At 67.3% G+C, this 25,266-nt stretch overlaps 2 protein-coding genes across 6 annotated transcripts; both read left to right on the top strand.

Annotated features, from left to right (window-relative positions):
* The first annotated feature begins 3,561 nt into the window (after positions 1–3,561).
* Positions 3,562–12,011, top strand: LOC106499063 (PNKD metallo-beta-lactamase domain containing). 5 transcript variants are annotated; one of them, XM_067299213.1, is made up of 9 exons: positions 3,562–3,725; positions 8,460–8,575; positions 8,810–8,922; positions 9,420–9,478; positions 9,797–9,889; positions 10,138–10,301; positions 10,609–10,695; positions 10,903–11,018; positions 11,115–11,370. In XM_067299213.1, the coding sequence occupies exons 1-9, from the start codon at positions 3,562–3,564 to the stop codon at positions 11,286–11,288; spliced, it is 1,086 nt and encodes a 361-aa protein (XP_067155314.1). In that variant the 3' UTR covers positions 11,289–11,370. The 5 variants fall into 5 exon arrangements, with proteins under 5 accessions (XP_067155314.1, XP_067155310.1, XP_067155312.1 ...); XM_067299209.1 differs by lacking the exon at positions 3,562–3,725 and adding an exon at positions 4,052–8,055 and having other exon boundaries at positions 10,613–10,695; positions 10,940–11,018; positions 11,115–12,011; XM_067299211.1 differs by lacking the exon at positions 3,562–3,725 and adding an exon at positions 4,053–8,055 and having other exon boundaries at positions 10,613–10,695; positions 11,115–11,296.
* A 1,036-nt stretch (positions 12,012–13,047) lies between these two features.
* On the top strand, positions 13,048–24,930 carry LOC106499064 (natural resistance-associated macrophage protein 1). The gene is given in 21 exon segments (XM_067299208.1): positions 13,048–13,259; positions 13,670–13,870; positions 14,136–14,191; positions 14,584–14,670; positions 14,893–15,063; positions 15,242–15,366; positions 15,540–15,820; positions 18,228–18,361; positions 19,180–19,302; positions 19,708–19,827; positions 21,036–21,142; positions 21,396–21,466; positions 21,592–21,764; positions 21,767–21,958; positions 22,176–22,334; positions 22,564–22,653; positions 22,879–22,998; positions 23,667–23,816; positions 23,906–23,979; positions 24,493–24,646; positions 24,759–24,930. Coding segments are annotated over 21 exon segments (2,775 nt in total). The 5' UTR covers positions 13,048–13,183; the 3' UTR covers positions 24,870–24,930.
* The last annotated feature ends 336 nt before the right edge of the window (positions 24,931–25,266 follow it).

Raw genomic sequence — 25,266 nt, 5'->3', positions numbered from 1 at the left:
GTCATGGGGGGAGGATCTGCACCCCCATCCCCCCAGGGAGCCAGAGAGGGGGCCGAGCAGAGATGCCCACTGCGCACCACTGCTGTGGGCCTCTTTTTGCACCCTCCAAACGGGACCTGTGGCTCTGGGGGAGATGGCTGCATCTGCAATGCCCAGTGCCTGGGCTGCTCCCCATCACCCTGAGCCCAAAACACACCGTGGGGTCCGTGTTGCAGGGTGCAGCACGGCAGCATTGAACAAGAAAAGGTGGATCTCCACTTCACCCATCCCTCACCAGTCCCGGCCGCAGCACGGGCACTGTCTTGTCAGGGCGCAATGTAATACCAGCTTTTCCAGGGATGTACCCACCATGGTAGCAAACGCCACGTGTGCTCTGAGGTGACTGGTGACAGTCCTTGCTCTGTCTGGTATCACCAGGGCCCCCCTCCACAGGGCAGACAAGGTCTCAGCACGGACGGTGCCTGCTGGCACAGAAGTACCCGTCCCGCCATGCTCCCGGCGGGCTGTGCCACCAGGCAGGAGGCTTTTCCAAGCCTCCTGCTGGCTGATCCTATTCTTGCTCCTACTGTGGAGAAGATCCATGGAGCCCATGCAAAGCACTTGGTTTGGCACAGGGACGGTCTTCCCTCTTCATGTGGACTCCACAGGTCTTTCGTCCCCAGAGCCTGGTGCTCAGCATCACAACTGGCCTCACAAGCGCCCAGAATCTCCTGGTTAGTTTGTCCCTGCACCCGCCCCAGCTCTGCGCAAGGAAATTCGATTATACACATTTCCCTGCCAGGGGCTGCTCTGGGACAGAGCACCTGGGGAAAAGCAGACCCTCTGGAGCCAGACACACTGCTCAGAGCTGCTCATCTGAGGACAAGCAGACGGATTATCCGGGAACTGCCCCAGACTGCTGGAAATGTGCTTTATAAAGGGGATGGCCTGACGAAACCGCCCACTCTCACCACCCGGGGGGCCTCTCTGGCTCCTGATACATCTTCCCTCCCCCCTGCCCAGGGCTGCCTGAAGGTGTGTGGGAGGCTGCCTTGTGGTGCTGCCTGCTCCGCATCACCCCCAGGGCTGGGTAGTCACATCCATTGGGATGTCCTGGGCACATCTGTCACATCCCACACGGGTGTCCTCCAGTCCCACATGTACCCCCGCTACGCTCACAGCACTGCCCTGGTCCATACATGTCCTGGGACTCTCCTGCCTAAAGACACAGCCCAGCTCCAGGCTTCACCCTCAGGGCCTCGCACCTGCTGGGCTCAGGTCCCCGTGAGGCTGTGGGAGACAGCGTCATCATCCTCAGGGTCAGGGCTGGATTTGCGTGAGGAGGGATGTCTCTAATTAAAAAGAAAAGCCAGACTGTATTTCCAGACCTCCTCCTGAGTCACCCAGGGCAGGTCTGGAAAAGGCACTGGCTGAGCTGCAGGAGATCCAGGAGGGAAGAAGATGATGGGGAAGCTGGGGAGACAGTCCCACCCCAGGACAGGGGATCTCAGCCGGGGCAGGCAGGGAAGAAACCTGCCTGATTAGCAGAAGGGTGCTGTGGGGAGCCCCACGTTAGAGGAGAGGTCTGGGCGCTGCAAGCCAGTGTTTTATCCCAGGAGAGAGTGCTGCAGACCCAGGGGTTGGCAGAGGGCACATGAGGGGCTGGGACAGGAGCTGGGATGACCCCCCCGGCCTGTCCTTCGAAGTGATGGTTCTCCTGGTTGTCCCACAGCCTCCCCCCAGGGCTTCCAGCTGAGCCACCTGGATGGGGAGATCCAACCTGGGAACATCCTGGAGTCCTTCTGCCGGGGCCCAGACGTGTCATTCAGCGTCTCTGGCTGCTCCTCGCTCACTCTTGGCCCTACAGGCTCTCCCCAGGGGCTCAAGAAGGCCTTTGCATGTTGTTCATCCATCTCCTTCTCAGGTGCTTTGGGGTATTTTTACATTCAAACCTCTGGAGTTTCTGATCCGTCCTATTTTTTCTCAGCTTCTTGAGAGCTGCCTTAATGCTTTAACACAGAATCACAGAATCACAGAATCACAGAATGGTTGAGGTTGGAAGGCACCTCTGGAGGTCATCTAGTCCAACCCCCCTGCTCAAGCAGGGTCACCTAGAGCACGTTGCACAGGATCGCGTCCGGGCAGGTTTTGAATATCTCCAGAGAAGGAGACTCCACAACTTCTCTGGGCAACCTGTTCCAGTGCTCTGTCACCCTCACAGTGAAGAAGTTTTTCCTCATGTTCAGATGGAACTGCCTGTGTTTCAATTTGTGCCCGTTGCCTCATGTCCTGTCGCTGGGCACCACTGAAAAGAGTCTGGTCCCATCCTCTCAACACCCTCCCTTCAGATACTTGTACACATTGATAAGATCTCCTCTCAGCCTTCTCTTCTCCAGGCTAAACAGGCCCAGCTCTCTCAGTCTTTCCTCATAAGAGAGATGCTCCAGTCCCCTAATCATCTTTGTAGCCCTTCGCTGGACTTGCTCCAGTAGTGCCACATCCCTCTTGTACTGGGGAGCCCAGAACTGGACGCAGTACTCCAGATGTGGCCTCCCCAGGGCTGAGTAGAGGGGGAGAATCACCTCCCTCGACCTGCTGGCAACACTCTTCCTGATGCACCCCAGGATACCATTGGCCTTCTTGGCCACAAGGGCACATTGCTGCCTCATGCTTAACTTGGTGTCCACCAGCACTCCCAGGTCCTTCTCGGCAGAGCTGCTTTCCAGCAGGTCAACCCCCAACCTGTACTGGAGCATGGGGTTATTCCTCCCCAGGTGCAGGATCCTGCGCTTGCCTTTGTTGAACTTCATGAGGTTCCTCTCCGCCCACCTCTCCAGCCTGTCCAGCTCTGTCTGAATGGCAGCACAGCCCTCCGGCGTATCGGCCACGCCTCCCAGTTTTGCATCATCAGCAAACTTGCTGAGGGTGCACTCTGTCCCTTCATAACAGCCTCCCTTACCCTGCTCCCTGCCCAGCTGGGCTCCCCTTGGTTCCTCTGAGAGGGGTGTGCACCCAGGACAGGGTCTCGTCCCCTGCCACCAGCGGAGATACTGACCTTTTGACTGCCCTTTGACAGCAGTGACAGCAGCCCTGTTTTCAGGGGCGACAGTCTCCTGCCACTGGCCTGCGTGCTGCCGTCGCAGCCCCTCAGAGCCCCCTGGGGCCTCGCCGCCGTTCCCATCCCGATGGGACAGTCGCCGACACAACCCTAATGCTCTGCCGGGTGCCACGGCCTAACGGGGGCCCAGCCAGGCCCCCCTTGCTGCCACCCCCGCAGCAGTGATGTCACTTTGGGGGACCTCCCTGCCCCAGAGAGTGATGTCAGCGTGGGGAGCCCCCTTGCTCCTGCAGTGACGCGGTTTGTGGGGGGCATCCCCCCCTTCCCGGCGGTGACGCGCCGGGGTCCCCCCCCCTTCCGAAGCAGCGGGGCGACGTGACCACCAGGCGGCGCGAACGGCGCGGGAGCCCCGCGGAGCGGGGGGCGGGGCCGGAGCTTCGGCCGCTCCCTATTGGCGGGCGCCGTGGCGCGGCGCTCGAGGGGGCGGGGCCGGGGCCGGGGCCGGGGCCGGGGGCGCCCGGAGCATGGCGGGGCCGCGCTGCCGGGCGGTGCTGCGGGCGGCGGCGGCGGCCGGTGCCTGCGGGTTGGGCGCCGCCTCGCTGCTCCGCTGCCCGGTCCTGCACCGCCTCGCCCGCCGCGCCGCCGCCGCGCTCATGGCCCTCGCCGGCCCGCTGCTGTTCCGCGTGGGGTGAGTGCCCGCCGGGGGGGCGCGGGGGCATCCGCGGGTGGCCGGGCTGGGGGCGGCGTGCGCGCCCCCCGCTCCGCGGGCCGCCCCGGGCAGCGTCACCCGTGGGACGGGTCCCCCCCCCGTGCCCCGCTCCCGCCGCGCCGCGGGGTCTGCCCCGGCCGGGACCCCCGGCGCTGCGGCCTCGCCGGCTGCGGGGCGAAGGCGCTGCTGGCGGGTCCCGGCCGCGGCTGGCGCCAGCCCGCGGCTCGCGGGGGGCGTCCGCGGGACCGGGTCTGCGGCCGCCTCGTGCCGGCCCTGGCTGCGCCCCGGGGCTCAGCGTCCGCCCGCCCGCGGGGTGCGCAGCTGCTCCGTGGGGCGGGTGGCACCTTTCCTGGAAGCTGGTTTGCGTCGAGTTGTCGGCAGCCTGCAGATAAATCACCGCAAGCAGCGGCACGGAGAGACCTTGTGGGAAAGAGGGACAGGCTGAACCCGCTCCAGCGTGGAGCTGCGAAGGGCCCGGGGGAGCGCGCCGGGGTGAGGGGAAGATGCAGGTGATGGCTGGGGAGGGACGGTGACAGCCGAGCGGTGGAGGAGGTGCAGCTGTGGGTATGAGCCCCGTTGCCGGCAGCCAGGGTGCTGGGGCCAGATCAGCAGCTGGTGAGGAGCAGATGGAGGAGCAGATCGCTTTGCAGAGATGGAGCCTCGTGCGTGGAGCTGTGGCACGCGGTGTTTCTTGCAGGCCTTGTCCTCTTTGTGAGGGAAGCGGTGGGGTGGCAGAGGCGGTGGGGGAGGTTTGGGCAACCGCTCCCTGCCCCAGGGCACCTGCTGCAAAGCTCCTCTCCTAAGGAGCGGTGGATCCTGCACCCTGTCCCCAGAGGTGCCAGGCTCCCCTTGTCCAGGCCACCTGCAGCTCTGGGAGATGTCTCCAGCTGACTCCACTCTTAATGTGGTCTTCTTTGGGCTCTGGGAAGGTATAGGGCTCTTCCTTAAGACAAAGTGGTGGTGTCTCAGCTACTCTGAGAGCTGCGGTGTGAGGTCTTTGTGTCTCCTATCAGCCCCTGCTAAGGAGGATCCTGTCTCCTGGAGGGAAAAAGGACTTTCCTGTCTCTCCCCTGCTCCCAGAGAGCCTTGGCCATGGCCCAGCACAGCTGCATGAGGTGGTCTGAGCATCCTCTTCCCCAGTGCATCCCCCGCAGCTCCATGGGACGCGCGGGCAGAGCCTGGGGAGGAGGCTTGCCTGTGCAGCAGGGCCAGTTGAACTCGTCTGCCAGCGTGCATGTTCATCGTGTGTCTCTGCTGACGCCCCATGGGGCAGCACCCCCTGCCTCGCAGCCCACATGCCCATTCAGGCATCCCGCGCCGGCAGGGTCTGAGCTGGGAGCTGGCGACGAGCGCCCGAGCCATCTGCAGGGAGCAGGAAAGCTGAAGTCATTGCTGGACCCGCTGGCTTCTCTCCTTTGTTCTGCCTCCAATTGAAGGAACAGCAAATCTTCCTCTGTTTGTACAGCGCCGTCCTGGAGCCACCCAGGGAGGAATTTGTGCTCAGCAGCCCACAGCCACGGGGACCAGACAGCCTGAGAGGGGCGGTTTGAACCCTGCCTCGTTCTGTAATGCTCTTGCATAAGGAGATTGGGGTTGGATCTGCGTGAGCTGCCTGCGCAGCCCCCCCGGTGCGCGTGGTCTGCCCAGGCCGGCGGACAAAGGGAGGCATTGTAAGCACTTGCTGTCTGGGAGGCCGCAGCTGAGCTCCTCCGGGGTCACGCTGGGAGCCTGCAGCGGGGCTGGGAACCAGCCGTGGCCTCCGGCGTTCCCACGTGGTGCCGATTGCCCTCAGCTGCTTGTTGCTGCAGAGGATTTCAGACTTTCCTCCCTCGACAAAGATCGACTGGGCCTGTTTTTCAGGTCTAATTGTTAACCCACCAGTTGTGCCCCAGCCTCTCCTCTCCTGCCAGCAGCTCACTCTGGGCATGGGCTGCCAGCACCGATCCCTTTGAACCACGGTGGCAGGCGGTGCTGGATTGCTGCTTGCTGGCAGGATCCCATGTTCCCTGAAAGTCCCGCGAGCAGCCGCACCCCGGCTTTGGGCTTGTGGCCTTCCACAGAGGCAGGGGAGACCTGGCTCTTGGCAGGATCCCTCCCACAACCTTCCCAGTGTGCCTGGGAAACCGGTGGCCTGAAGCTACGGACGGAGGCAGAGGTTTCCCCCGTGACAGACCCTCTCCGCTGGAAGCAAGGCAGCCGTGTCCTGGGATCTGTGCTGGAGGATTTTGTGCATCTCTGGAGACACCTGTCTTCCAAGGAACATTTGCTGCCTGAGCAAGGGGCTTTGGGGTCCTCAGTGGAGAGGAAATGGCACAGGAGGCCTGAGCTGGCCACACACCCACTGCTGCTGGACAGGGTGAGCATCAGGGAGGGGGGAATACGTGTCCTACTGCAGCCCCGGAGTGGGCAGTGGGGACAGAAATCAGCCTGAGGCCAGAGGGGCTGATCCAGCCCTGTGGTTTTAGTCTCCTGCTCTTACTTTCTCTACATGCATATGCCAGGGCCACATGGCCCTGATGCACTTCCCTTTGCTGTCTGGAGGATGATGGCCTGTGACAGTATTTAATGATTCAAGGAGATCTTCTTGACCTGGGAATGGGGCAGAGAGAGCCTGAAACAACCCAGGTCTTTGCATGTCCTTCATGGTACCAGTTGGTACGTCATGGTACATCACCCCTGCCCCCATCTCCCTCCCGAGCCCTGAAGCGCTGCTGCGTGAAGCAGGGTGGGGAGCAAGCCCGCTGGCCAGTGTCTGTACCCGTTGCACCTCCATGCGGGGCAGGCCTCCGGGCCATTTCTCGCTTCCCCCTCCTTCAGCCTCTTCTGCTTTCTGTCCCCTCCGTTGCTCAGCAAAGAGCCTAGGAAGCGGCTTGCACTTCCCCCTTTTCCAGGACCCGGTGGCTGTTGCACCCAGAGGCAAATCTCTGTGTGGGGCCACCCTTGGGCATGGGCCTCCCGGGTGGGGGGCAACCGAGCTGGGGATGCTCAGCAGCCACGACCCAAAGCGGATGCTGCCTTTGGGGTGTGCTGGTGTGGGCAAAGCCCTGGGGCTCGAGCTCCTCCCGGAGGCGAGCAGCGCCCTCGGTCTCTGGCTGGCGATGGAGCCGTGCGGCGCCTGCGGCACGGGGGCTTGTGCCATCCCCCAGCCGGGGCAGGTAGGAGGCTGGGGCCCTCCTTGCCGTTGTCTCTGGACCCGCTCTTCCCCTCGCCCTGGGGTGTCAGCCTGCTCTTCCCCTCGCACCAGGGTGCCATCTGTCCAGCCAGGGACAGAAGGACAGAGGATCCCCACCATGCAACACAGAGAGGGGCAGGGGCTGGCACAGCCCCCTGCAGCGATGCCCCCAGGTCCTTGCCGCCGGGAGCAGCTTGAGGCCGGTGTATTGATCTCCCCCCCGCGATGCCTGCCCGCGAAGGGCCTGAGCCGGGGGAGAGGGAACCTGCCTGGGGAACCGATTCTGCCCTCGCTGCAGATCTGGAGCAGGCAATGGGGAGGGCCTGGAGGAAACTGCCTTCAGGCCCTGGTCCGTGGGGAAGGGACCCCCATCTCCTCCTGGCGATGCCCCAGGGCTGAGAGCAGCCCCCTTCCCCAAGCGGGTTGGCCACGTGGTGCACACGTCTTCATGTGTCAAGGGTGTGACAACCCGCTAGGGTCATGGGGTGGACATGTGGGGCCAGCCGCTGGGTGGCTGCACCCGGGGCTGGGGCCAGGAGGAACCCAGGAGTCCAGGCACGGCCTCTGCCACCTCTCTGAAGCAAGCTGCGGCACGGGGCCAAGCCGGAGGTGGGTGGTGCCACCCCAGGCAAGCTGCAGGTGGGACCAGGGACATGGTGTCAGACTCAGAGGACAAGTGTGGGAGTTGGATGGGGAAGGCTGCACCGTTACCCCCCCCTCCCCCAGTCTAGTGGCCTACCAGTTCACTCATTGTACTGGGAGCCAGGGGGGTGGGGGTGGAACAAGAAAAGAGTTTGGCAGTGCCGGCGCGGTTGGTCCAGCCTTGGCCTTGGCGGGTACGAGGGAGGCGGCTGAGCCACCCAGACGCCTGGGCTCCTGGCTGCTTGCTACCATCTCTAACCCTTTGTGCCTCAGTTTCCCCACAGGTTGGGAGGCCGTGGAGGAGGCACGGGGCTCTGGGTTGCCCTTTGCCATACCGTGTTGCTCCCTTCTCAGGGCACAATACGGATTTGCAAAAGCCACATCCCCCTGCACTGCCTCCCCAGGTCAGCGGTGCCGCCCGGGCAGCTTTGGGAAGCTTGGTTGGATGCCTGAGTTCCTGGTGGCGGCTGCGGGAGCTGGGCTTAGCGCCACGAGGTTGCAGCTTGGCACGCTACACGCACGCACAGCCTCCCTGCTCCTGATAACCCCAGGAACACCCTGTTCCTGATAACACCCCCCTGCACGCACGCTGCTGCTGATAACCCGGGCGTCCGGCAGCCAGAACCTCGCTGGGAGCCCAGGCGTCCTGGCCTGGCTTCGCCGCTAACGCCTTGCTCTGAACGTTGCCCCCCCCAGCCCTTGCCGAGCTTTGCCACCCCTCCACGCGCCTCTGCAGCAGTGCGTGGGCCAACTCCCGTCCATCCTCCCCAGGGCTGGGGGTGGCCCCGTAGGCGGGGGGGGACCCTCTCCCCCCTTTCTTGTCAGGGTGGGGGCAAGGATGTGTCTCCCTGAGCAGGGGGGGGCCGCGTCCGCCGGGCTCACCCCGCCGCCCTCCCCAGGTACAGCCTGTACGCCCGCACCCGCCTCGGCTACCTCTTCTACAAGCGCCAGGTGAAGAAGGCCCGCGAGCGGTACCCGCGCGGCCACTCCGTGTCCCGGCCCCTCGGCTTCGGCGGTGAGTTGGGTCTGGGGGCTGTGCCCCCGCCGGTGGCCTGCCTGTCCTTGCCCCCGGGGCTGGGCTTGCTCCCCGTTGCCTGGGTTCGGCATCGGGGTGTGGGGCATTTTGGGGTGGGGTGGGGGTGCCAGAGTTTGGTTGAAATTTGGGATGGGGTAGCAAGCTTTGTCCCCCTCACCTGGGGGGCTGCAGAGAGGTTGTGCCCTGATGTTCTTCTGCCTGTCCGTCCCCCAGTGGTGAAAATCCTGCCCATTCCCGTGCTCTCCAACAACTACAGCTACCTGGTCATCGACACAGGCTCTGGCCGAGCGGCTGTCGTCGACCCCTCCGATCCTCTGGCCGTGCAGGTGAGACCCCCCCCAGCCCCCTGGCAGGGGTCCCCCAGGCTGGAGCCATCCTCTGTCCCTGGGGGAGGGGTGTGGCATTGGCCAGGGTGGGCAGGAGGGGCCCCACTGCAGGGACGGGGAGGTCCTGCTCCTATGGGACCCCCCATGGACAGCCAGAAGTTGGGGAGATGGAGGGGGGCTACATGGCTGATCCCTGTGCGTACACCCCTGTCTTGGCATTTACCCCAGCGTTTGACTGTCCAGGCAGGGGGGAATCTCTGTTTTTGGGGGCAGGGGGGCAAACCTGTCCCTAATCTGTAGCCCTCGATGCCTTTAGCATCCCCATGGTGAGGCAAGGTGAGGAGGGATCTTGGGGGGGGTGGCAGAGCTGCCACATCTGGCACTGCAGAGAAGTGGCCTGGGGGTGCTGGGCAGGCCCGGAGGGGGGATTTGGGGGCAGATGGTCTCTGGGAGCCTGCCATCACCCCCCCCAATATCTCCCTGTCCCCCACCCTCAGGCTGCCATTGAAGAAGAGGGGGTGCTGCTGGAGGCCATCCTCTGCACCCACAAACACTGGTAAGGGGCAAGCAGGGGTCCTGGGGGGTTGGTGTCTGCTGTGGGGTAATGCTGGGAGTCTGGGGGGGCGGGGGGGGCATGTCAGGGTGGGCCCAGCAGCATCGCGGAGGGGAGGGTTATGGGCCCCCCAGACCAGAGCCTGGTTCCTGGGAATGGGGAAATGTGAGCTCCCCCTCCTCCTCCCCCCCCCCGCCGCCCCATTCCCAGGACTCTGCGTTTGCAGTCGGGGCTGCTGGGGGGAATGACTCCCCCATACCTACCCCACATGGGGTGGGGATGTGGGGGGACGCTCGGGGGTGCTGACTGCCCTGCCCGCAGGGACCACAGCGGGGGCAATGCGGCGCTCCGCCAGCAGCACGGCTCCTGCAAGGTGTACGGCAGTGCCCTCGACGCCGTTCCTGAGCTCACCAAGTAAGGCCCCAGCCCTCGTGTCCCCCGGGCCCCCTGCAAACTTGGGGGGGGGGGCTTCACCCCGACACACACCTTTAACTCTGCTCCACCCTGCCCACCGATATTGGGTTGTCCCCCCTGTACCACATCGTCCCATCCGTGGGCAGAGACCTGGCATGCTCGTGACAGTAGTGTGCTGGGGGTGGGGGGCCGCGGGTATCCTGGGCAGGGGAGCTGCCCTGATGGGGCTCCCCTCTGCCCTGGCGCAGCCCCCTGACCGACAAGGAGAGGGTGAGCGTGGGCTGCCTGAGCTTCGAGGCGCTCGCGACGCCGGGCCACACCGTGGGCCACATGGCGTACGTGCTGGACGCGGCGCCCTTCGGCGGGCCGCCCTGCCTCTTCTCCGGAGACCTGCTCTTCCTCGCCGGCTGCGGTGAGCTGGACACGGCCCCCCGCGGCCCTGCCCTGGAGCGGCGCCCCCGAGGGGGCCGCGTTTCGGCGGGACGGAGCCGGGGGGCTGGGCCAGGCATGGGGGAGGATAGTGCCCCCCAAGACCGCGTTATGGGGCAGGGCCCGGATTTTGGGGACCTTGGGGCTGGGTAAAGGGGTCCTTCCCTGGGGGCGGATCTCAGCTGGGTGGGGGGGGTCTGTGGGCCCATCCGGGGGATGTGGAAGCAGGGGGCTCCCAGGGGACCCCAATTCCCTGCCCCAGTGACGGGCAGGTGTGCGTGTGGCTCCAGGCAGGCTCTTCGAGGGCTCCCCCGAGACCATGCTCGCCTCCCTGGACGTGGCCGTGGGCCTGGGAGAGGACACGCTGCTGTGGCCGGGTGAGTGGCCACGGGGGCAGAGCGGGGGGGTGCACCCCCCCAAGTCCTTTCTACCCCCCAGGGCCCCTCCCCTTGCTGGGAAGGCACGAAGCCCCCTGGCTGCCGTGGGGAGCCGGCGGGGTCCATCCAGGCTCGCGGCCGGCCCCGCGCGCGAGCCGGGCGGGTGCAGCGGCGGTGGCCGGCGGTGCTGACGGGCGCCGGGCGCAGGCCACGAGTACGCGCTGGAGTGCCTCACCTTCGCCAGCCTCCTGGAGCTGGACAACCCCGCGCTGGAGCGCAAGCTGCTGTGGGCGACAGAGCAGCGGCAGGAGAAGAGGAGCACGGTGAGTGGGTTGGGTTTTTTTTTGGGGGGGGGGGGGGGGAACCCTTGCCTGGGGTCCCTCCACCCCATCAACGTCTCCCTCCCCCCCCCCCCGCAGTGCCCCTCCACCATCGGGGAGGAGAAGACCTACAACCCCTTCCTCCGGACGCACCGCCGGGAGCTGCAGGAGGCCCTGGGGCTGACGCGCCGCAGCGGCGAGCCCGCAGACGCCTTTCGCGCCCGCGTCCTCAAGGAGGTGCGGAGGCGCAAGGACCTCTACAAAGCCACCTAGCCCCCCCGCGGGGGCCTTGTGCTGCTCGGCCCCGGGGGGGCGCAGGGGGACCCCCAGGTCCCCGTGATTTTTGCTGTGAATCCCCCTCCTGTGAGGCAGGGCTCGATGGGGGCGATCGAGCTCTGGGGCGTGGGGGGCGAGAAGGGGCCTGTGCCCCCCATGCACCCACTGCAAGTGATTTTCACCCCCCCCACTTTTGCTCCTGACGCCTGGGGGTCACCAGGTGTCATTTAGAAGCACTTGGACCCCCTTTTCTAGGGGTCTGTAGCCCCCACCCCAGTGCTGGGTCTGCAGGGACAGCACCAAGGGCTTTTCCTCTGCCTCCCCCCTCCCTGGTTTTCTGGGAGTCCCCAATTCCCCCCCAGCACTCAGGAATTGCCCCCTGTTGCTGGGGCTTCCTAGAGCTGTGTGTGTCCTGGGGGGGGCTCAAACGGACCCCAGCTACCCTAGCAGTGGGGGGGTGCCCCAATTTTACCTCCAGGTAAGGAGCTCTTTCCTAAGGCCCCCGTGTCTCCCCCCAGCTTGGGGCTGGAGCCCCCCATGCGCACACACACTGGGATAGGGGGGACACGGTGCGGCGCGGCCCTGTGGCCCCAGCACGGCCTGACGAGGAGGGGGAGCACGGCGCAGGGCTAGAGCCCAACGCGGGGGCATGGGTGCACGGCGCTGCTGCGCTGCGGGGGGGAATCCACCCCCAACCCCCCAGTAAAAGTCTGGATCTGGTTTGTACATGCTTGGCCTCCTCTGTGCTGGGGGTCCCCATGGGGCTGGCCCCCCTGCGGGCACGAGGCAGCCCCTAGCTGGGGGGGCAAGGGGAGGCACACAGCCTGCGACCACCCGGAAGGCCGCAATGCGATGGCAGCAGTTGGGGGGCTGGGGGGGGCTTCTCTGCCCCCACCCCCAGCAGTGCCTGCCCCTCTGCTGGGCTGGGGATGTGGGGAAACTGAGGCACAAAACAGAGGGGGGAGGGTGGGGACCCCCCCATGCATGCCCGCTGCGTGCCCGTCGCCCCCGCCCTGAAAGCGGGGCCCCGTCCGCCCCCTGCACACCTACCCCCCACGGGCCCCCCTGCGCCCCTCCTCCAGCGCTGCGGGGTCGCGGCCCCTTTAAGAGGCGGGGCCGGGCCGTTGCCGCGGAGACGCTGGATGCGCCGCGGCGGCGGCGGCGGCGGGTGAGGGCCGCGGGGGGGCGCCGCTGCCCGGGGGGGCAGGGCCGGGGTCCGTGGGGGGGATATGGGGGGCTGGGGGGTCCTTGGGGGGTGTTGGGGGGCAGGGCCGGGGTCCATAGGGGGGGATGCAGGTTGGGGGGGTCCTTGGGGGGTGTTGGGGGGCAGGGCCGGGGTCCGTGGGGGGGATATGGGGGGCTGGGGGGTCCTTGGGGGGTGTTGGGGGGCAGGGCCGGGGTCCGTGGGGGGGATGCAGGTTGGGGGGGTCCTTGGGGGGTGTTGGGGGGCAGGGCCGGGGTCCGTGGGGGGGATGTGGGGGGCTGGGGGGCGGATCCGGGGGTCCCTAGGGAAGAGGGGGGTGCTGGGGGCGGATCTGCGGCCCGTGGGGGGCTGCGGTGGCTGTTGGGGGGCAGGTGCAGGCTCCCTGGGGGCTGGGGGAGAGGGAGCAGGTGCCGGGGGGCAGGTCTGGGGTCTGGGGGGGGCTGGAGGGGGGAGGTGGGTGCTGGGGGCTGCTGCACACTGCTGCGAGGGGGGAGCGGCAGCGGTGACTCTGGCTGGGTGCGGGGGGTCGGGGGGCCAACCTGGGGCGCCTGCTCCCCCCAAAACTTACATAGCTGGGCACTTGGGGGGTGTCAGAGGGGCTGTGGGGCTCCTGCTCCCCCAACAGGTGCCAGTCGGGGCTGGTGTCCCCTCGCCTGGGGGGTGCCGGCAGGAGGCCCCCAGGCGAGCCATGGAGGAGCCCCAGGCGTCCCGGCAGGCGGTCCTGGCCTGCACGGAGGCAGCTGCCCGCTTCCTGAGCCGCATCGGTGCGTCCCTGGGTGCCCCCCACCCCGGCGCCGAGTGCCCCACACAGCTCCCCCGCTGCCCTGCAGCTTCTTGCCCTCCCGGCACCTTCCGCCCCCCCCCCCCCCCCCCCCGCAACCGTGGTGGTGTCATGCCACGCGTTGGGGTCCCCCGGGGCAGGGAGGGTGCTGTGCTGTGCGTGCCCGCAGCGGGGGGGGCTCCTGGTCCTTGGGACCCCCTGGGGGAGGCCAGAGGGGGGCCAGGTCTCCTCTGGGTTGGCGTTTGAGCCGGGTAAATACAGCTCCGTGTTTGCCCAGCACAGTGGGGTGAACCGAGGCAGGGAGCGCCGCCAGAGCTGGAGGGTGCCAGGACTCCGGGGCTCCCGGCTGTCCCGTCGGGGCGCCCCGGCAGTGCTGGCTGTCTCGCCGGGCAGGGCCGGAGGAGCTGGAGCCGTGCCTGTTCACGGAGAGGCTGGCGGTGGTGGCGGCGGGTGGCGGGGCCGTGGGCGAGTTTTGGGTGGCGGCGAGCCGGGCCACCTACGTGCCGGAGGGCGAGCTGGAGCAGAGCTGCCTGCTGGTGCGAGCGGGCTCCCGCAGCGTGGTGGATGGCGTGCCATGCGCCACCACCCTTGAAGGTGAGAGGGTCAAAGGCCGAAACGTGGTGGTGGGCTGCCGGAGTGCTGCTGCTCTGCCCCCCCCACCCCCACCCCCGTGCCAACCTGCCTCCCCCAGAGCTGTGGCTGCCTCCTTGGCGGCGCCCCTGTGTGTCACGCAGCATCTGCACTACTGGTGGGGGTGGGAGCAGAAATTTTCCCTGGGGGAAAACTGGCTCCGTAACCCCCCCCAGCTCTCTGGGCCAGGGAAGGGGGGTGCAGGCTGACCGTGGATCTGCCCTCCCAGCGTATGTGTCCATGCAACTGGAGACCCTGGAGCAGGAGCTGCACGAGCGCATGGAGGTAAGCGGCTTGGCCATGGCAGTGCAATGTCCTGTTTGCCCCACCCCGCATCTGGCCCCCCTGCCCGGGGTCTGCTTTGGGGGTGCCTGAAGAGGGGCTTTGCCCTGTGTGAGGGCAGGCTCTGGGGCACCGTGGGCAGCCTGCTGTCCCCTCAGCTCCGGTCCACCCGCCAGGCCCTCAGGGCAGCTCTTGGGATGGGGAGTTTCCCACAATGCACCTGGCCATGGTACCCTGGGGGTCACCGGAGTGGGACAAGGATGGTGCTGGGGGGGATCCTCTCTTCTCCCCTCACCCCAGATTAAAGGGATGTTGAGGTGACAGGGGGATGTCACCTCAGAGAGGAGGTGCCCCAGCTCTGCCCCCCACCCTGGTGCCATCCCCTCCTCCCCCAGCTCAGAGCACACCACACAGAGAGGAGGATCCACATGGTGCGGCACGGAGAGGAGCTGGTCGTCAGCAAGACCGTCCGGGAAGGACAGGTGAGGCTGGGGGGGGTCTCACCTCTGTTCCCCTGGGCTGGAGGCCAGCAGGGCCTGGGGTGGCACCCGGGATGGGGGTGCCAGGCTCCAGCACCCCTGTCCCCCCCCCCGGGGTGGCCATCCTGCTTCCCAGGCTCTTGGGGGGAGGGCACGTACCCCAGGGGTGCCGGGGCAGGGGGGCACATGGGGCTGGGGCTGGCATGGTGCCGCGTGTCTCCGCAGACGGAGATGGTGTCCGAGCGCTTCTGCCACAGCCTGGCCACGCTGCAGGGGCTGCTGGCGGAGGGCGCCAGCCTGCTGCTGCTGCGGGTGCTGGCCCGCCGGCGCGCCGTGCCCCCCCACCTCACCTTCCCCACCTTCGACGCCGAGGGCCACCTCTGCACCTCCAGCTATGTGAGCTGCCGCTGCGGTGCCCCGGGGGGCTGCGCCGGCGGAGGGTGGAGGCCAGGGCCGCGGCGGGGGGATCTGGTGGGGTGAGAGGTGGGGGAAGCAGAGTGCGAATGGCAGCGTGGGGGGAGCCGGGGCCGAGCAGTGCCCAGAGGAAGGGCTGAGCCGGGCTTGTCCCCTGCAGCGCGCCCTGGGTGTCCAGCAGCAGCCGGTGGGCTCGGAGGTGGCGGAGGTGTTCGTGATGGAGCGGGCCGTGCACCCCGGCGTGGGCATCCCCGTGGCCTGGCACGTCAGCTTCCTCCGGGACGGGTATGGGGACGGGGACGAGTTAGGGGTATGCGTGCCACAGGGTGGTGCGTTGGGGGTAGCCTGCCCGGGGGGGTGGGGGGAAACCCCCTGCCCTGCCAGCCTGGGGGTGTCACAGCGCTGGCACGAGTGGGGGCACCACGAGGAGGGTCACTGTCTCCCCCCCCACTCCGCAGGCACTTGGCCCAGCGGGTGCAAGTGGGCTGCCCGGTGGTGGTGCTCCTCCAGCGTATGCCCGTCCTCATCGAGACAGGTATGGGGCAGCAGCGGGGGGGGGGGCCTGCACCTGTGCCCCCCAGGTGAGGGGGAGGCCTGCCCCTGTGCCCCGCAGCTGAGGGGGGCACCCTGCCTTGCCTTTCTGCCCCCAGATGAGGTTGAGCCCCAGCCCCTCTTCCCGAAACAGCCCCTGGCCTGGGAGGAGGACGCCCAGCTCTACTCGTGCTTCTTGGACAGGAAGGTGAGGGGGAGGCGGGGGGGCATGTGGGGCAGAGGGGACGGGGGGGCTCGGGGCTGTGCCCAGCGCCGCCTCCCTGAGGCACCAGCGGCAAGGGGGGCCGGCGCCTCCCCCGCCTCCACAAGTCCGGAAAAGGACCTGGGCATCCCGCCCCCCCCCAGCTGAGCACAGAGGTGCCGTGGGGGGGAGCGGGGAGGCCGGCGGCGGTGCCCACCCTGCCCCGCGCGCCGCAGGAGGAGCTGCAGGCGTCCCACGCCACCTTCGTGCGGCAGCACCCCGAGCTCGGCGCGCTGCTGGCCGACTTCCTCCAGGCCCTGCTGCTCCGGCGGCCCCCCGACCCCGTCGCCTTCGCTGCCGACTTCTTTGCCCCCTTCGCCCGCCAGCGGCCCCCCGGCGCCCGCTTTGCTGCCTCCGGCACAGCCAGCCCCTTCCGCGCCTCTAGCCCTCGCAGCGTCCCGGCTTTCGGGAAATAAAGCAGCCGGCAGCTCCCGCGCACCAGCCTCGTCTGCTTTGGGGAATCGGAGGGGTGGGGGGAGCGGAGGTGGGTAGCCCATCCGGGGAGGAGACGCAGGCGGGCTCCCCCCATCGCCTCTGGGCTAGCCCTCGCCTGGCGAAGGGGTGCCCCGGGCTCCTGGGGGGGACCGTGCCCCGTCCCCACGCCTGGCCATCGCCCCCCATGTCCCCAGGGACAGAGCCCCGATGCCCACCGCTCTGTGGGGTGCAGCCCGGCTGGGGGGGGGGGGCAGAGAGGCGGCTGGCTGCAATCTGGGCACCCATGGGTGTGCCTGGGTGTTACCCCCCCCTCCCTCCACAAGGGCACCGGAGACCTACATGCAACTGTGGTGGGGTGCCCCACTTCTGTGGGTGCAGCCTGCTCCGGAGCAACACTGAGCACCCCTCCTTGGGGGTCAGGGTCCACCCGGCCACGGGGCTCGGTGAGTGCCGGGGGCAGGCTGTGCCCCAGAGCCGGCCGGCCGGCGGGGTGCCCCCCCGGCTGAGTGTGCATTTTGACCTGCTCCCGTGCTTGTGCAACGCACTCCCGCTTCCTCCTTGCTCCCACTCCTCTGGCCTTTCCCCTACCGCTGCGGGGCCACCCTGCCTCCCAGCCTGGGACTCATGCCCATGGGGACACTTTCCCCCGGCCCCCCCAGTCCACCCTGTCCAAGGAGCAGGGCCTCTGGCATGTGATGGGAGGGGGTCACGTGTGGGCATGCTCCCGCACCCCTGGGCGCGCTCCGGGTTGCCCACAGCAGGGCGGGCGCCCTTGTGCTCGCACATGTGTGCGCACAGCAAGGAGAGATGCGTGCACCTCCGGGAAGGTGCTGGGGTGCCCCCCCCACTGCACAGGGAGGGGGGCCTGGGGGCTGAGACTGTGCACATTCATGTCACCCAGCCCCCCTCCGGGGAGCCCTTGCTCCCAGCTCAGGTCGGTGGGTGGGGAAGGAGCACTTCCTCCTCCTCCTCCTCTGGGAGTGGGGGGGGGGGTCAGGGGGGCCTTTAAGAGCAGGGCAGCGGGCGCTGAGCCCAGTGTCAGTGTTGGGGAGCCCCAGCAACACATCTGGATCAGGCCCAGCCATGGCGTCGCTGGAGCCAGGTGAGTCCCGGGTCGCCCGGGTTCCCCCATGCCTCCTGCCTCCCCTCCTCCCCCAGACTCCTGGGCCCTTGCCCCTGCCGGGTCCCTCTTCCTCTCCCCAGGACTCCTGGCTCCGCTCCCTCCCAGGGAGCTCCCCCAACTCCCAACCTGTCGGGACTCCTGGGTTTTCCCTCCCACCCAGTTGCATTTTCCCCAGATGCCTGGGCTCCCTCCCTTCTGGGACAGGTCCGTATCCAGGCTCCCCAGGATCCCCGAGCTGTGTCCTGTCCCCTCCCAGACTCCTGGGTCCCCTGGGGTGAACCTAGCTGTTTGCTGTCCCTCTCTCCCCCAAAGCCCAGCGGCGATTCACCGCACAGTCCCAGGATGGGCCAGTGGGCTGGGGGGGACTGGGGGGACTGGGGACAGACAGTGCCTGGGCTTTTGCCCCCTGTCCTTGCCCACCCCACACTGGGAGCCCAGACCAGGGCCCCATCCTGCCCCTCCTGCCCATAAACACATCTGGGCTCTTGAACTGGTGAAGACTGGCCTGGGGCCAGGGCTTTTTAGGGACACCCAAGCTGCAAGTGGCATCCAGCCCCAAACAGAGCCAGCCCCACATCCCCCCCCCCCCCAGAGAAATGGGTCTGCCCCCTTTTGGGCCGAGCCCCCTTGCCGGGGGGCTGGGGCTCTGCTGCAGCAAGGGCAGGAGGGTTGGGGGCGAAGCTGGGCACCATCTGCAGAGCCCAGTCGGGATCAGGGTGCTCCCCATGAGAGGGGCCCGCTGGTGTCATCCCCCAGAGGGCTGCCACGTCCTTTCTCCTCTTCCTCACCTCCCAGGCCTCACCGGGTCCCTGAACAACAGCCAAAACCAGCCTTACGGCACCAACGGCTGCCCCATCTCCCCGCAGCGCCCCAGCACCCAGGATCAGACCTACCTGAACGAACTCATCAGCATCCCCAAAGGCAGCAGGGTAGGTGGTGCCCCGCTGGCACCTCCCGCCCGAGAGCGGGCAGAGATGCCAGGGGACAGTACCGAAGGGGATGTGGAGTTTGGGGTGGGGATGACGTGTCCAGGACACCGGGGTTCCCAGACCAGCCTGGCAGCAGCATCAGACAGGCAAGCAGCAGCGCAGGTTGTGCCACCAGATGCCCAGGCTGAGCTTTCCCAACACTTAGTGTTTTCCAGATGGGGAAACTGAGGCATGGGACGAGGTGATGCCCATCCCCAGGGGCCACCCAGCAGCTCGCTCATCGCCCTGGGCTCTCCATCCTGGGCCACCCATGGCCCGGAGGTGGCCAGCCCGGCCAGGCTGCCGCAGGCTGGCATTGCCCCGCGAGCCTGCCCCGGCCCCAGCCGTTCCCCACGGGCGGAAGGAAGAAGAGGAAGGGATGGAGGTTCCCCTGCCAGGAGGGCTTGTGAAAGCAGGGGTTGGGAGCAGGGTTGCGTGGGCTCATGGGGCACCGTTAACGGTGCGCGATGGCCCCGGCACCTCCTCAGGGAGCATTGTACCTCCTTCTAGGCTGTGGCAAATTTAGAGCTGACCTGTCCCTGGGCTGGCTCAGGGTCTTGGTGCCCCCCAACGCTGATGAAGAGGGGCTGGGGGTCAGCGTTTCCTTCCCTGCAGGGTCAGAGCCCCAAAGCGGGGGGGGGGAGAAATGGCCACAGGACCGTCCCAGCACAGAGCAAGGGGCAACCAGGGAGCTTGACTGGGAGATGCTGGTTCTGGATGGGAGCAGCCAGAGCAGGAATTTCTCCCACGCCCTGCTCTGACCTGCCACCTTGTCCCAGCCTGGTTTCAGCTTTAGGAAGCTCTGGGCTTTCACCGGTCCTGGCTTCCTCATGAGCATCGCGTACCTGGACCCGGGCAACGTGGAGTCGGACCTGCAGTGTGGGGCCGTGGCCAGGTTCAAGGTGAGCCCTGGGGCCCCGGCAGCGCCCCGGGGCAGGAAGCAGCCGAGAGTTTTGTAACACCTCCTGCTCCAACGGCTGCCCAGCCCAGCCGGATGCCAAGCCAGCCTTTCCCTAGCCTGGGGCGCGGGATGCGCGGAAAGGGCAGGGTTGGCCCTTTGGCATGGGGGGACGGCGCCTGGGGGGGGGGCAGGAGGGCCACCTCGAGCGGCTCTGCCCCGTGCCAGGGCTGGGCACCACCTCCGCCCCATCTGGACCCCTGTGGGTGGGCAGAGCCCCTTCCCCGTTCCCACGGCAGACCCCAGCACAGGGGGCAGGATGGGGGCTGGTTTATAACCTTGCTGAGGGCCCTGGCAGCCAGATCCTGCCCAGTCCTCGGCCCCCATTGCCTTCCTCTGGCCCCCCCAGCTGCTGTGGGTGCTGCTGTGGGCCACTGTCCTGGGCCTGCTGTGCCAGCGCCTGGCCATCCGGCTGGGCGTCGTGACGGGGAAGGACCTGGGCGAGATTTGCTACATCTATTACCCCAAGGTGAGGGGCAGTGGGGAGGAATGGTGAGCTGGTGGGGGCACGACTCGGGGAGTGCCAGGGGGATCCTGGTAGGGATATGGGGGCGCAAGGCTGTTTGAGGGCTGTAGAGGAGCAGGGAGATGCTGTGAGAGCCCCTCCTCTTCCAGGCTCTCCCCAAATGCCCCTGCTGCCCCCCAGCCTAGACCCACATACCTCTGCTCCCCGGTATGGGGGGGTGCTCCAAGTCAGGCAAGTCCCAGGGTGGGGGAGCAGCCGCGTCACTGCCCCAGGCTGGTTTGGGGACACGTGAGCGTGTCCAAGCATCTGAAGCCGTGGCAGGTTGGATCCTGCCCATCCCAAGCTGCTCCCTCCCTCCTCCTGGCTTCAGGTGCCTCCTGCCAGGTCCCACCCTGCAGCCCCCCCATCCCCTGTTTTGCCCATTGCCCCGGGCCCCCGCTGCCCCCCATCACCCCGCGAAAGCAGAGACTCACCAGGGCTCCGATGGCAGTGGGGCAGCGGGGGCGAACCCGGGTGTCCGGGCAGTGATGCGGCTGACGGACGCGCGGCTGAGACGCGGGGCGAGTCTCTGCATGCTGCATGGGGAGCGGGAGGGGGTGCTGCGGGCTGGATCGGGTTGCAAGTGGGGGATGGCCCTGGCCAGAGCTGGGGGGCCTGTGAAGGCGGCAGAACGCTGCTGGGGGGGGGGTGTGGATAGGAGGGATGAGCCATGAGTTGGCAGGAAGACTAATCCCAAGTGGAGGGCTGAATGTGTCCCCTGCCTGTCCCTCTGCCCCAGCACCCCCAGCAGCATTGGACCTGGGTTCTGTCCTCGCCCCCCTCCGTGGGGCAGGGATACGGGAGGATGTGGGAACTGGGAGTGCAGGATCCGTTCCGCACCCTGACATTGTCTTGGAGAGGCTGGAGGCCGGACTCCTGGGTCCCCTGGGGTCCCGGTCTGCTCTGGCCCAGCCTGCAGAATGGGGCCAGGGGTCTGGGTGCCACGAAGGAATCCCCATGAAGTCCCAGTTTCCAAAGCCCTCCACCCCTGCCCCATGCTGAGCACAGACCCCAGGAGTCCGGACTCACAGCCCTGCCATCCCTGCGCACCCCTGTCCCGAGCCCGGAGCAGCCCTGGCGAGCTGGGCCTGGGCTCTGCCTGCTCGCGCCGGGGGGCCAGGTCCCTCCGCAGGCACGGGGACCTCAGTGGGCCCCAGCTCCATCCCCTCCAGGTGCCCCGGGTGCTGCTGTGGCTCATGATCGAAATAGCCATCATCGGCTCGGACATGCAGGAGGTGATCGGGACGGCCATCGCCTTCAGCCTGCTCTCAGCCGGCCGGTAACCAGCTCCGCTCCGGCACGTGGCCACCCCGGGCTCCTGCGTCGGGTGCTCAGCACCCTGCTCCCCTCAGGGGCTGCCGCGTCCCCCAGCCCTGGCTCCTGCTCTCACCCCCCCAGGGTGGCCCAAGGGTGACAGAGCCACCCCCCCCCATTTGTTTTGGGGACGGGGAGGGCATGGGGCCCCCAAACCCCAGCCACCCCGCTGGCCCCACGCCACCATGTGGCTAATGCTGCCTCTCCCCATCCTGCAGCATCCCCCTCTGGGGTGGGGTCCTCATCACCATCGTGGACACCCTCTTCTTCCTCTTCCTGGACAAGTATGGTGAGTGCTGGGTGCTGGGACAGGGGCAGGACTGGTGCCAGGGGTGCCCACTTGCCGGGCAGCGAGGAGTTCTCGGCTCACCAGTGCCCCCTGCGTGCTCCCACACCGGCTCTCATCCCTTCCAGGGCTCCGGAAGCTGGAGGCTTTCTTCGGCCTCCTCATCACCATCATGGCCCTGACCTTCGGCTACGAGGTAAAGGGAAGGGGGAGCTTGGGACAGCCAGTGCTGCCAGGTCGGGGCTGGCACAGCCAGGGCATCCCCCACTGGCGCTGGCCTCCGGAGGGGACATCAGCACCCAGAGCCCGCTCACGGCGCCGCTCTCCCCTGGCCCCCAGTACGTGGTGGTGAAGCCGGCGCAGGTGGAGGTGCTGAAGGGGATTTTCCTGCCCTACTGCCCGGGCTGCGGGCGAGAGGAGCTGCTGCAGGCCGTGGGCATCGTCGGCGCCATCATCATGCCCCATAACATCTTCCTCCACTCCTCCTTGGTCAAGGTGAGAGGTGGGCAGAGGAGACCCACCTGGGTCCCTGCTCCCTCCCTGCCACGGACACCGCAGGCACTGGCACCCCGGGGTGGCTCAAGGGGCTGGATGGTGCCTGCCATGTAGAGGGGACTGGTGGGCCACAGAGTCAGTGGCCTGGGGGCTGCAGGGCTCAGGGAAGGGGGCGCCCCCCTCAGCCCCCCATGCCCGTCTCACCCGCTGTGCCCAGACCCGGGCGATCGATCGCTCCAAGAAGGAGGAGGTGCAGGAGGCCAACATGTACTTCCTGACCGAGTCCTGCCTGGCCCTCTTCATCTCCTTCCTCATCAACCTCTTCGTCATGGCTGTCTTCGGTGAGGCCTTCTACCACCAGCGAAACGAGGACGTGGTGAGCACCAACCCTGGCTCCCCAGGGACAGGGCCACCTTCTCTGGGGACACCCTGCTTGGCCAGCACCCCAGGGGCCACCCCTGGGCCTGGGTCTGGAGAAGGGCAGGGCGAGCACCCCTTGGCCATGCCAGGAGGGTGGCTGTCCTTGTCCCTGCGGGATGGGGGTATGTGTGGGCGCATGGGGGCCACCACGTGGCCACCTCACCTGTGCCTGCCGTGTCTTGCAGCACAACAAGTGTGTCAACAGCAGCGTCAGCCAGTACGCTGGCATCTTCCCCCCCAACAACAAGACGGTGTCTGTGGATATCTACCAGGGGGTGAGTGGCACTGGGCTGTGCCCCGTGGCCAGCAAGCATTGGTGTCTGCTTTGGGGACGTAGCATTCCCCCTGGACCCCCATATCCAACCCCCCCCCCCCCGTGACCCCCCAGCCTGAGGCTGAGGATGCTGTTACACCGCTGGGAGGCCGGGAGCAGATGTCAGCACCCGGGGGGAGGTGTCTGTGCTTCAGGGCCCCCCTGCCATCAGGGTGTCCCCACACAGGGTGTCATCCTGGGCTGCTATTTTGGGGCCGTGGCACTGTACATCTGGGCCGTGGGGATCCTGGCAGCGGGGCAGAGCTCCACCATGACCGGGACCTATGCGGGGCAGTTCGTCATGGAGGTGAGAGACGGGGGGGGCTCACCCGCGGCTGCGGAGGGGAGCTGCCGGGAGGGGGCTAAAGCCTGGAGCTGCCTGGATCGGGGGGCCCTAGGGGCAGGGCACGCCCCAGGGGTGTTTGGCAGAGATAATTGCCCCCCAGTGCCCGCAGCAGCCAGGCATGGCGCATCGCCCACCCGACGGGTGGCAGCTTGCTGCCGGGGAGGTCCCGGACCCCGAGAGCCAGGACGGGGCACTGCACAGTTCTTGCACCCCGAGCTGCCATCCCCCCCGTCCCTCAGCCCACCCGGGGCCTCCCTGCTCCCCGTGGCTGCCCCCCCCCCACACACACGTTACCCCCGGAGCCCTGCCAAGTATTTCACTAATAAACTCATTTGCTTAATGAGCAGGAGCTGACATCTAGCGGAGCTCCGGAGTCCTGCAGGGGTCCGCTCGGCCGGGCCCCCACAGCCCCTGGGGTGGTGGGCAAGGGGGCCTGGTCCCCGCAGCACCGCTGATGTCCCCATGGCACCCACCCAACCCCAGGGCCTGAGCACCCTGGCATGGGCTGGGCACGGGGGTCTCCCTGGGGTCCCATGTGCAGGGGCTGTGCCAGGCTGTGGGAACCGGGAGGAGGGTTTCCCAAAGTGGGGGACGGACCCTGCCACCCTGGTTTTCCCCTGGGCACCCAGGGGTTCCTGCAGCTCCGCTGGTCCCGCTTCGCCCGGGTGCTCTTCACCCGCTCCTTTGCCATCCTGCCCACCGTCTTCATCGCTGCCTTCAAGGACGTCAGCCACCTCACAGGCATGAACGACCTGCTCAACGTGCTGCAGAGCATCCTGGTAAGGGGTGCCCGGGTGCTGCCCGCCCCCGTGTCCTGTCCCAGTGGCCGCAGGCAGGACTGTGCCCCCTCACTGCACTCTCCTTCCAGCTGCCCTTCGCTGTCCTGCCCGTCCTCACCTTCACCAGCCTGCGCCCGCTCATGAACGACTTCGCCAATGGCCTGTGAGTGCTGGGGTCTAGGGGGACACGAGGGGGACAGAGCAGGGTGCCCCAAATAGAGACACCCTCCTCTTGGCCCATTCTACCCCCAAAACCACACTATGGGGGCAGCTAATGCATGGGCACGTTGGCGAGGGACATTGATTCCCACATGCCCAGGGCAGCCGGAGTAGGGGTTTATTGAGGACAGCCCCCTTCCCCTGCCCTCTTCATCCTCTTCCCAGGGCCCTGTTTGGCCCCCAGCATTGCCCGTGGGTACCCCTGGGTCCTCAGCATCCTATTGGCACTGCCAGCCATGCATTTGGTCTGTGGCCAAAACCCATGCCCAGGGTCCAGCCATGGGTAGAGCATGGCGGGGGGGGGGGGGGTGCGCAGAGATGTCCCATGTGGGATCTAGCTCATCTAGATACCCAGGTCCTCCATGTGGTGTGCTGGGGGCACTGGACAGGTGCCAGAAGAGGGTGACATGTGGGGTGGGTGCTCTGCTCAGTGCCGATGTCCGCTTGGTGCCCACAGCCTGGGGAAGGTGCTGATGACCCTCATCACGGGACTGGTCTGCGCCATCAATATCTACTTCGTGGTGGACTTCCTACCCACGCTGCAGAGCCTGGGATACTACATCCCCCTGGGCCTGGTGCTGGCCGCCTACGTGGCTTTCATCACCTACCTGGTAGGTCTGGGACTGTGGTGAGGGGTGGCCGGGTGGAGGGACAGGACCCCTGATGGGTGCAGGGTGAGGGTGGCCCTGGTGCCCTGTTGAGCCACCCTCCTTGTCCCCACAGATCTGGACATGCTGCATCGCGCACGGAGCCCGGTTCCTGGCCCGGGGCCACCACAGCAAGTTCAGCTTCGGCCTCTCCCTCGACCCACCGGGCCCGGCAGGGCCACGGTGACAGGCCCTGTCCCCTGTGACTGTCGCCCCCTCCCCGCCTGGCACCAGACACCGACCCAGTGTCACACCAAGGCGAGGGGGACGTTCTGGGGAGAGATGCAGCTGGCAAGGAAGGGGTTAACAGCCTGGCGGCTCTTCCCCCCAGGTTTGCATGGCGCCCCCAGCTCAGGGGGGCTGCTGCAGGCTGCATGCAGGTGGGGGGAGCAGCGGAAGAAGCCCCCAGCCCTCGGCACCGAGGCCTAAGTAAATTAGCCGCCCCCAGAGACCCCCCCTTCCAATTAACACCCGGAGCCGGCAGCCTCCGGGACCGCTAATCACCCGCTCGGTGCCAGGGAGGCACCCGGGCGCCCTGGGGACGGGGTCCCCACGGCAGGGACAGCCAGCAAGCCCTGCTCCCG

This window comes from Apteryx mantelli, chromosome 6 (assembly GCF_036417845.1).
Source record: "Apteryx mantelli isolate bAptMan1 chromosome 6, bAptMan1.hap1, whole genome shotgun sequence".
Taxonomy (NCBI): domain Eukaryota; kingdom Metazoa; phylum Chordata; class Aves; order Apterygiformes; family Apterygidae; genus Apteryx; species Apteryx mantelli.
Note: the sequence above shows the minus strand (reverse complement) of the source record. Positions and strands in the feature narration are given on the sequence as shown.